The 11162-nt window shown below is 43.0% G+C and overlaps 1 protein-coding gene across 1 annotated transcript; it reads right to left on the bottom strand.

The window, feature by feature from the left end:
- Positions 1–8731: 8731 nt before the first annotated feature.
- LOC137626827 (uncharacterized) lies at positions 8732–10598 on the bottom strand. Its single transcript, XM_068357816.1, has 4 exons — positions 10477–10598; positions 9496–9706; positions 9069–9135; positions 8732–8943 (listed from the first exon to the last, which is right to left on the bottom strand). The coding sequence occupies exons 1-4, from the start codon at positions 10596–10598 to the stop codon at positions 8732–8734; spliced, it is 612 nt and encodes a 203-aa protein (XP_068213917.1).
- Between the last annotated feature and the right edge of the window lie 564 nt (positions 10599–11162).

Here is an 11162-nt window from a genome sequence, read left to right as displayed (position 1 = left end):
CCTGGATCTTCCAACTCATCTAGTGCCTTTTAGGGCCCAGTAAAGGGTTTGGTGAACTAATCTCTATTCGAGAGTGCAAATAGAATGCCCATACACTATCCATCTACCCCTCATCATGATCTTATCCACATAGGGCACTTTTTAATCCTCTCATACCATTCAACTCCAAATATATTTCTGGAGGCTTTATCTCGAATCTACAAAATCTGTTAGATATTTTTTTCATTGTATATATATGTAACGTATATATATATATTATATATATACATATATATATATATATATATATACACTGTATATATAAATCTATATCCATATATATATATATATATATATATGTATATATATATATATATATATATATTTATTTATATATATATATATATATATACACATATATATATAAATATCTATCTATTTATATATCTATATATAGATATATAAATAGATAAATATTTATATATATACATATATATATATATATATATATACATTATATATATATATATAAATGCATATATATATATCTATATATATATATATATATATATATACACACACACACACACACATATATATATATATATATATTATAATGATAAAAAAAGAGGACAAAGAGTCTGGACAACATCTTTCAGTTTATTGGTGCCGATGTTTCGGGACTCATCCCATTATCAAGGCTAAAATGGACCATATAAAACATTGGTATTATTACAGTTTCATCCATTATGGGAAATCTATTATATTAATATTTTTCCCGAGTAAAGCAAGTCTTTTGTAGTATTTCTGTATAATATTATCTGTCGCAAATGCCTAGTTCTTTATATATCGACGATCAAACTCACGCTACTCATGTCTTCCTCCCAGATTTTTTTCTAAGTCTGTTGATATTGTTGACTGTGTCTTGTTTTTGCTCAAATGAGCCCTGTAACCACTATAATCTGCAGACAAACTAGTCCACTATGAAGTCTTACACGTTAGGCCAATCACAGCGCCTATCCACTATGACATCATACATGTTTGGCCAATCACAGCGTGACAATACAACAGCGCGACAATACATTATCTTACCCAAGCATTTCATTTCGTTCTCAGACATGGAGGCCATAGCAAGCACGTCATCTCATGTTGCACAAGAAGTTGAAATTCCATCTTCTTGTCCTGTCTGTTTCCTAATTTACAATGAATTTGTTGTAACTTATCCGGGGAATATTGAAAAACTAGTGGATTTGTGCGAGACACACAATTTAATTTTACAAAATAAAAATTGTCCTGCATGTCAAGGAACCTTCGCAACGGCTTCACGTTTTCCTCAAAGCACCAGCACATCTTTATGAACCAACAGTTTAAGGTAAGCTTCATTAATTTATAGAGTATATTATAATGAATATAGTATAACGATGTATATAGCAGTACCATCACTTTGGATTTGGTTTGATGGATGTGTTAGGTAGTGGCCGTAAGGGGTGGGGGGTCGCAGGGGATAGGCTTAGGTAGGGGTACAGGGCCCTAGGTTAGGTGGTTGTATTAGGTTTGGTAGTGTCCCGAAAATCACTGTGACCTTTACGGGGGTCACAGGGGGGACGGAGGGCCCCCCCCCCCCACCGGTAGGCCTAAGTAGGGGTACAAGGCCCCTAGGCTAGGTTAGGTGGGTTTAATAGGTTCAGCAGTGCCCTGAAAATCACTGTGGCCTTAAAGGGGAGGGGGTCGCAGGGGGGCGGAGGCAGCAAGTACGGTTGAACTGGCATTAAGGAAAGCTTTGGTAGGGCTAGGTAGGGGTATAAGGGGAGGGGTGGTGGAAGGATAAGTATTCATTTATTGCAAATATCATTTGACGCCCCCCCCCCCCACCCAAAACTCCGGTTCCCACCTGGTGTCCCCCATAATTGTTAGGATGAAGTAGGGTCTTTCTGCATTACAAGATAATATGAAACAAAAACAATAAAAACACGGTTACAAACACTGATTTTTCTGGAAAAACTTTTTGTTTCAACTTCAATTACATAGTAAATCTCTAAATCGGATGGTTTCCGGTTAAAATAAACGTTAAATCCGTTGCAACTACACTATTTCTGATGCAAAAAAAAATATTTTTATTCCAGTTTCCCCATAATGGTTGAAACTGTAATTTTACCAAAATATTATAAGTAAAACTCAGTAAAAATATATAAAATACAATAAAAGACAGTCAAAATTAAAATTGAAATTATAGACACAGTTACAAGTAAAATCTGGAGATAAAATAAAATTAACTAGGAGAAAAGTATCTTAAAATTAAATATACAAAAATTAAAATTGTCTAAGGAGACCAACCTGTCTGGAACAGACTAGAGAACTGAGTGACTGTCTGAAGGACAGCATTCAGAAAGAAAATTCTAAATTTGCCGGCTTAAGCAATGTGGAGGGGGACAGAGAGGAAAATTGGCTGTTTTTGTATATCGGCTTGTGTATAAAAGCCATATTTTCATATAGAATCTTGGCAACAAGTTTTATTATCATCTAAATACATCATCAAACAGGGAAAATTATGTTGCCAGTTTTTCTGTGTGGTCCCAGACTGATTTCCAGCATCAACAAATAATATCGTAAAAATTCCGCAAAAATATCATATTTTCAAATTATTTACAGTGTGTAACAATTTTAGATGGCCATAATTATCCAGTTTTGGAAAATATGTGATAAAGACTAATAGTGTGTGACTATTTTGTACTTATGGTATAAATGTTCACCAAAAGATTCTGCTTCTAGCAACTTAACAAGTAATTCTTATTGCAAAAGAATAACACAAATGTTAATGATCCGCTGTTTCAAGTTATAGCCACAAATGTCCACGACGTCAGTCCTCTTCAATATCCTGGCCATCTGTGATAGGATTAGTGTTCTGGCATATGTCATCTCCTGTACAGTTGCACAATTCAGTGCACACAAGATTATTTTGTCTGCAAGAGCATCTGCGCGAACACTTGTTGACTGAATCGATGTTAGTGGATCCGCAGTTGCATCGAATGAGTTGAAGAACTGCTTCTGGAGCTGGTGCTTCCTTTGATAGCAGTGGCATCAGTTTGTCATGTTGCATTTGCCATCCGAGCATGAGAGGATTTGGTATGACTGGATTTAAGACCAGGTCTTGTGACCAAACACTTGCTTGAATATGTGCGCGTCGGATGTGCTCGAGCAAAGCTCCATGTGTAGGTGGTAACATGTCTACTCCTTGGTCAGATCTCAGCCTTTTGAAGAGGTACCACCTGAGATTATTTGCCTTGGGGATATGGAGTTGCTTAGGACAGAAGAATGAGCATAAGAATTCTTCACACCCTTCGACTACACTATCTGATGGTTCGGCTCCTTCTCCAAGCCCATTCAGTGCAGCAAGTACGGTTGAACTGGCATTAAGGAAAGCTTTGAAGCATCCTTTTTTTCCTTTGCCTTGTAAATGCCCAGTTGTATCGCATCCAGTCAGCGCATGCCATTTGATCAAAGCTGATGCTTTGTCGGAACCAAGATTGTCATAAATGGGTTTCAGCTGGATGATGCGACGGCGTTCCCCGGTGCCCATGATCATTGCTGGTCGCGTACCAAGCATTGGCACCCTACGAAGAGCCAAGAGCAGAACATCAGTGTCCTGTGAGTATATGTGGACTTCAAATCCTTTTCCTGCTACTTCTACAGCGTGTAATATCATCAGAGTGTCAGCTTCTTCGTGGGTGCTTACACCTGTAGGTACATGACATTCAGAGTTTGTCATAATGCTGCTGCGTGTCACGGTTACTAGGTTCTTGGAAGTACTCTGGTTGATGAGTTGTTGTGCCAGGTAAAAAGTGAGTGAATCCTTTGTCTCATTGCTTGCAAGAAATGTACCTTTGTCTTTGATACAAGTTGCATCTTCTACAATGTAGGAATGGATTCCCTTGGACTTGCCTCTGCTGCTCTCCCGTGTGCCCTTGAGTGAAGATACTATGGTGTAATTATCAAAGATGATCCTCACTTGGCCATACCCTCGAGCTTTTGAGTCAATGAACTTGACATATGATGTGCTTAAATCCTTGCAGTTTTTGACGTTCTTGACAGCCATCAACTCATGCAATAAAGCCATGCCATCAACTACAAGACAGAAACCCTCGTTTTCATCGTTGGTGCCCTGAGCATTGGTTCCTGGGGTTGTATTGTCATCTGGCTCCAGAAGGTTCTCCAGCTGGTGGATTACCATGCTCTTGTCAGTGGTCGGGTGGATTGCTCCATCTGGTTGCATCAGTAACCTGTTTATGTACACAAATTCGTGGGTGCCAATCACTTCCTCTAAGTTGATGTCATCCCTTGAGGATCGTGCTATCACCAGCATCCTAGCAAACAGTGATGATGTTGCTTTCAGTGTGATCACTTGGGAACTGGCTTTCAGTTTAATTTCCTTGGCAGTTGCTGACCAAGACAGCAGTTTAACCTTTGTCATCTTGGCCCACAGGTTTCCATTGCCAATCAGACGATCTTCAATGAAACTTCTGTATGCATCCATGCCAATCTGCTCTGTGGACAGAATGCTTTCTTTGATGTTGTCGGGAATGATCTCTTTTGACAGAAGCTTGAACATCCGACCTGCCGTTGCATCACTGGCGGGCCTAGTCTCAGTTCCTTTTTATCCACTAAAGATGTTGCAAGGCGACAGTACCTTCTTCAGTTGTGTGATTGCCTGTTCCTGGCGACGAACTTTGGCCTGAGAGAGGCAGTGGTGCTGTTGTTGTATTGTAGCACTGTTGGACACTGCTGCCAGTTGTTCACTTTCGGAAGCAATGCGTGCCAACTCAGGACCAGTGAGACAGAACTTCAGCAAAGTCTTTGGGTTTGATGTTATTCCAGAGATTCCTCCTTGACCTTAGGTAGATTTATTTTGATGCTCCATTGCCTGGTCTACTGCAATATGAGTGAACGGGATAGTGTTGCTTGTATTCACTGTGAAGTCACCATTTACAAACTCTTGCCAAATCATTGGATCTGTGGTTTGTATATATTGCATTCGAGCTATGTATTCGGGTATGTTCTGCGCATAATCCAATCTATTGTACGCGAAGAAGTAGACAAAGAGCTTTTCTAGTGCTGACAAGTAGAGAAACCAGTTACCCTCACGTGTAGCGCGTTGGAACTGCAGCAGAACCATCACCTGTTTCATGTACATACACACCCACTTGTACATTGGATCTTGGTCATGAGCGTCATCATAGTCACGAAGCTGCTTTTCAAGGTTCATGGACTCCAGCTTCATTGCAAATGTTTGGTGTGCCGTACGGACTTCAAAATTGGCCTTGCATGCGTCGGTCAATTCTTGTGTAGCTGAACGTAGTGAATCACACACTGTCGGGTGATCATCCAACTGAAAATACTATCCAAATCCCTAAAGGACCTTCAAGACCGCAGCTGCCCGCCGTGGAAAATCGACAACATGGGTGGATAGGGCAGTCATACCCAACCAGTAGAGTTTGGTGAAAGAAGGTTATGGTGCATAGGGAAAATTTTATCAGGCATGGATGCCAGTTAGGGTAGTCTAGCCTTAGTCAATGCTGATAAAAAAAAAAAAACACAAGAAACATCAAGAAAGGATGGGCGGATACCATAAACATACCACAATTTAGAAAAAAGAAAATATTCCTACAGTAATATGACTGAATGACTAATCGTTTCTGAGCCATTTGGAACATGATGTAATGCCAGCCTCAGGACAATACAAGCAGACAATTCAATAAAAATACTGAGCGGAGACGTGAATTTCTCAAACACATGAAATAGGGGTTACTCAGCTTAGTCAATGCGGAAAAGGTTGAATCATCCATGATCGGAAATAACTTAACAAGATAAGAAAAACTAGCAGAAACTCTCAAAGTGACCGAAAGATATTGTTCTGCAAAAAGGGACGGGTTCAAAAGGAAATGTGTTAGTTTTACGTATTGAAATTGGAAGTTGTAACGTCTCTCCTGTACCTGTACCTCAATTTTCCTTCTAGACAAGGTTAACTCTATTCGGGGAAGGATAACCATGGCTTCTTATCCACACATTCCTGATTTATGCATGATATCTTTCGGGATATCTGCTCAGTAGGTTGGATCTCCTTTAATACCTCTAAGGTAAATCTCTCTGGTATATCACTCGCAGAAATATCCCAAGTAGAAGCTGCCAATAAGGAACTTCTATCTGGACAACAATGCTCGAGCCCAAAATGTTTATTCAATAGCAGCGGGGTAAGCAATGCAATGTGTTGTTATTGTAGTCCTGCTTTCAGAACCAATTTTCATTCAGTATTCGTTGAAATTTCTAGATAACATAAAACTTGTAGTATTATTTCAAGATTCTCGTGAAAAAAGAAACAGGCAGCCTGGAGAAGAAGTACTCCTCCTATGGTGTGAGAGGTTGTGTTTAGGAAAGGGAGAGGGAGTTTCCCTACTCTGGTGAGAGGGGTTGTGCCTAGTAAAGGTAGAGAGAGTAGTCATACTCCGGTGAGAGGGGTTATACTTAGGAAAAGGAGGAGAGTAGTCCTACTCTGGTGAGCGGGGTTGTGCTTAGGAAAGGGAGAGGGAGTAGTCAAATTCTGGTGAGAGGGGTTGTTCTCAGTGTGAGAGGGAGTAGTTACAATCTGGTGGAGGGATTGTGTTTAGGGAAGGGAGAGGAAGTACTCCTACTCTGGTGAGAGGGGTTGTGCTTAGGAAAGGAAGAGGGAGAAGTTATACTCTGGTGAGAGGGTTGTGCCTCGCGGAGGGAGAGGTAATAGTCGTATTCAGGTGAGCAGGGTTGTACTTAGGAAAGGGAGAGAGAGTAGTCCTACTCTGGCGAGAAGGGTTGTCTTCTGAAAGGGAGAGGGAGTAGTCATACGCTCTTGAGAGTGGTTGTACTTAAGAAAGGGAGATGCAGTAATCCCAATCTGGTGAGAGGGGTTGTGCTTAGGAAAAGGAGAGGGGGTAGTCTTACTCTGGTGATAGATTTTCTGCTTATGGAATGGAGATGGAGTAGTTCTACTCTGGTGAGAGGTGTTGTTCCTGGGAAGGGGGAAAGAGAGAGTAGTCCTCCTCTGGTGAGAGGGGTTGTGCTTAAGAAAGGGAGAGGGAGTAGTCATTCTCTGGTGAGAGGTGTTGAGCTTAGGACAGGGAGATTGAGTTGTTCTATTTAGGTGAGGGGTTGTGTCTTGCAGAGGGAGAGGGAGTATCCATATTCTGGTGAGAGGGGTTGTACTCAAGAAAGGGAGAAGGAGTAGTCCTACTCCGGTGATAATGGTTGTTCTTTGGAAAGTAAGAGGGAGCAATCCCAATCTGGTGAGAGGGGTTGTGCTGAGGAAAAGGAGAGAGAGAGTAGTCTAACTCTGGTGAGACAGTTTCTGCTTAAGGAAGGGAGATGGAGTAGTTTTACTCTAGTGAGAGGGGTTTTGCCCGGGAAAGGGAGAGGGAGTAGTCCTACTCTGATGAGAGGGGTTGTGCCTGGGATAGGGAGAGGGAGTACTCATTATCTGGTGAGAGGGATTGTGTCTAGTAAAGGGAGTGGGAGTAGTCCTACTCCGGTGGGAGGGATTGTACTTAGGAAATGGAGAGGAGAAGCTCCACTCTGGTGAGAGGGGTCGTGCTTCACAAAAAGGAGAGGGAGTAGTTCTACTCTGTTGAAGGATTGAGTCTAGGAGATGGAGATTGAGTAGTCCTACTCTGATGTGATGGGTTTTACTCAGGGAAGGGTGAGGGAGTAGTCCTACTCCGGTAGGAGTGGTTGTGCATAAGAAAGGAAGAGTTACCAGTCATACTCTAGTGAGAGGGGTTGTACATAGGAAAGGGAGAGGGAGTAGTTCTACTCTGGTGAGAGGGGTTGTGCTTAGGAGAAGTAGAAGGATTACTCCTACTCTGGTGAGAGGGGTTGTACTAAGGAAAGGGAGAGGGAGTAGTCTTACTCCGGTGAGATGGGTTGTGACTAGGAAAGGCTGAGGAAGTAGTTTTACTGTGATGAAAGGGTATGTGCTTAGGAAAGGGAGAGAAAGTAGACCTACTCTGTAGAAAGGTGCTATGCTTAGAAGATGGAGAGGGAATAATCCTACTCTGGTGAAAGGGGTTGAGCTTAGGAAAGGGAGAGGGAGTAGTTCTTCTCTGGTGAGATAAGTTGTAATTAGGAAAGGGAGAGGGAGTAGTTCTACTTTGGTGAGAGGGGTTGTGTTTGTAGATGGGAAGGGAGTAGTCCTACTCTGGTGAGAGGGGTTGTACTTAGGAAAGTAAGAGGGAGTAGACCTACTCCTGTGAAAAGAGTTGTGCATAGGAGAAGGAGAGGGAGTAGTTCTACTCTGGTGAGAGGGGTTGTGCTTAGGATTAGTTCTTCCTAGGAAAGGGAGAGGGAGTAGTTTTACTCTGGTGAGATTCTTGTGCCTCGCAGAGGGAGAGGTAGTAGTCATACGCAGGTGAGAGGGGTTGTACTTAGGAAAGGGAGAGAGAGTATGGCTACTCTGGCGAGCAGGGTTGTGCTCTGAAAGGGAGAGGGAGTAGTCTTACGCTCTTGAGAGTGGTTATACTTGAGAAAGGGAGAAGTAATCCCAATCTGGTGAGAGGGGTTATGCTTAGGAAAAGTAGAGGGAGTAGTCTTACTCCGGTGATAGATATTCTGCTTATGGAAGGGAGATCGAGTAGTCCTACTCTGGTGAGAGGGGTTGTGCTTAAGAAAGGGAGAGGGAGTAGTCATTCTCTGGTGTTATGTGTTAAGCTTAAGACAGGGAGAGGGAGTTTTTCTACTCTGGTGAGGGGTTGCGTCTAGGAGGGGGAGAGGGAGTATTCATATTCTGGTGAGAGGGGTTGTACTCAAGAAAGGGAGAAGGAATAGTCTTACTCTGGTGATAAGGGTTGTACTTTGGAAAGGGAGAGGGAGTAATCCCAATCTGGTGAGAGGGGTTGCGCCTAGGAAAAGGAGAGGGAGTAGTCTTACTCTGGTGAGACGGTTTTGCTTAGGGAAGGGAGAGGGAGTAGTTTTACACTGGTGAGAGGGGTTGTGCCTGAGAAAGAGAGAGGGAGTAGTCCTACTCTGGTGAGAAGTGTCGTGCCTAGTAAAGGGAGAGGGAGTAGTCTTACTCCTGTGAGAGGGGTTGTGCTTAGGAAAAGGAGAGGGAGTTGTTTTACTCTGGTGACAGGGGTTGTACTTAGGAAAATAAGAGTGAGTAGTCATACTCTAGTGAGAGGGGTTGTCCATAGGAAAGGGAGAGGGAGTAGTTCTACTCTGGTGAGATGGGTTGTACTAAGGAAAGGGAGAGGGAGTAGTCCTACTCTGGTAAGAGAGGTTGTGCTTAGTAAAGGGAGATTGATTAGTCCTACTCACGTGGGATTAGTTGTTCCTAAGAAAGGGAGAGAGTAGTTCTACTCAGATGAGAGGGGTTGTACTTTAGAAAGGGAGAGGGAGTAGACATACTCCGGTGATAAGGGTTGTGCATAGGAGTAGAGGGAGTACTTTTATTCTGGCGAGAGGAGTTGTGCCCGGGAAAGAGAGAGGGAGTAGTCCTACTCTGGTGAGAGGGGTTGTGCTTAGGAAAGGGAGAGGGAGTAGTCCTACTCTGGTGAAAGGGTTTGTGCTTAGGAAAGGGAGAGAAAGTAGTTCTACTCTGGTGAGAGGCATTGTTCCTAGGAGAGGGAGAGGAAGTAGTTCTACTCTGGTAAGAAGGTTCGTGTTTAGGAAAGGGAGAGGAAGTAGTCCTGCTCTAGTGAGAGTGATTGTACTAATGAGGGAGAGAAAATAGTCCTTCTCTGGTAAGAGGGGTTGTGCCCAGGAAAGCGAGAAGGAGTAGTCCTACTTCGGTGAGAGGGATTGTGCATAGGAAAGGGAGAGAGAGTAGTCTGAATCTGGTCAGAAGAGTTGTACTTTAGAAAGGAAGAGGGAATAGTCCTATTCAAGTGAGAGGGGTTTTGGTTAGGAAAAAGAGAGGGAGTAGTCCTACTCTGGTGAAAGGGGCTGTGCCCGGGAAATGCAGAGAGAGTAGTCCTACTCTGGTGAGAGTGATTGTGAATAGGAAAGGAAAAGGCAATAGTCCTACTCTGGGGAGAAGGGCTGTGCTTAAGAAAGGGAGAGGGAGTAGTCATACGCTGGTGAGAGTGGTTTTTCTAAGGAAAGGGAGAGAGCGAGTAGTTCTACTCTGGTGGAAAGGGTTGTGCTTAGGAAATGGAGTTGGGAGTAGTCATACTCTGATGAAAGTGTTTGTAATTAGAATAGGGAGAGTGAGTAGTCCTACTCTGGTGAGAGATGTTGTACTTAAGAAAGGGAAAGAGAGTAGTCCTACTACGGTGAGATCGGTTATGACTAGGAAAAGGAGAGGTAGTAGTTGTACTGTGGTGAGAGGGGTTGTGCTTAGGAAAGGGAGAGGGAGTAGTCCTATTCTGGTGAAAGCGATCATGCTTAGAAAAGCGAGAGGGAGTAGTCCTACTCTGGTGAGAGTGTTTGTGCTGAGGAAAGGGAAAGGGAGTAATCCTTCTGTGTTGAGAGTGGCTTTACTTAGGAATGGGAGAAGGAGTAGTCCTACTCAGGTGATATGGGTTGTGCTTAGGAAAGGGAGAGGGAGTAGTCCTACTCTGGCGAGAGGAATATTGATTAGGAAAGTGAGAGGGAGTAGTCATACTCTGGTGAGGGGTTTGTGCTAGGAAAGGGAGAGAAAGTAGTCCTACTCTGGTGAAAGTAATCTTGCTTAGGAATGGAAGAAAGAGTAATCCTACTCTGCTTAAGGAGGGAAGGGGAGGTAGTCCTACTCTGTTGAAAAGGGCTGTGCCTATGAGAGGGAGAGGGAGTAGTTCTACTCTTGTGATAGGTTTTGTATTCAGGAAAGGGAGTTGGAGTAGTCCTACTCTGGTGAGATTGGTTGTGTTCAAGAAATGGAGAGGGAGTAGTCCTACCCTGGTTAGAGGGGTTGTGCTTAAGAAAAGGAGAGGGAGAAATCCTTCTCTGGTGAGAGGGTTTGTGCTTTGGAAAGTGAGAGGGATTAATCCTACTCTAGTGAGAGGGGCTGTAAATGAAAACAGGAGAGGGAGTATTCTTACTCTGATGAGAGGGGCTGTACTTGGGAAAGCGAGAGGGACTAGTCCTACTCTGGTGAGAGGGGTTGTGCCTAGGAGAGGGAGAGCGAGTAGTCTTACTCTTGTGAGAGTGGTTGTACTTAGGAAAAGGAGAGGAAGTATTCCTGCTCT

Source organism: Palaemon carinicauda, chromosome 34 (genome assembly GCF_036898095.1).
Source record: "Palaemon carinicauda isolate YSFRI2023 chromosome 34, ASM3689809v2, whole genome shotgun sequence".
Taxonomy (NCBI): Eukaryota; Metazoa; Arthropoda; class Malacostraca; order Decapoda; family Palaemonidae; genus Palaemon; species Palaemon carinicauda.
This window is presented reverse-complemented; position numbering and strand designations above follow the sequence as displayed.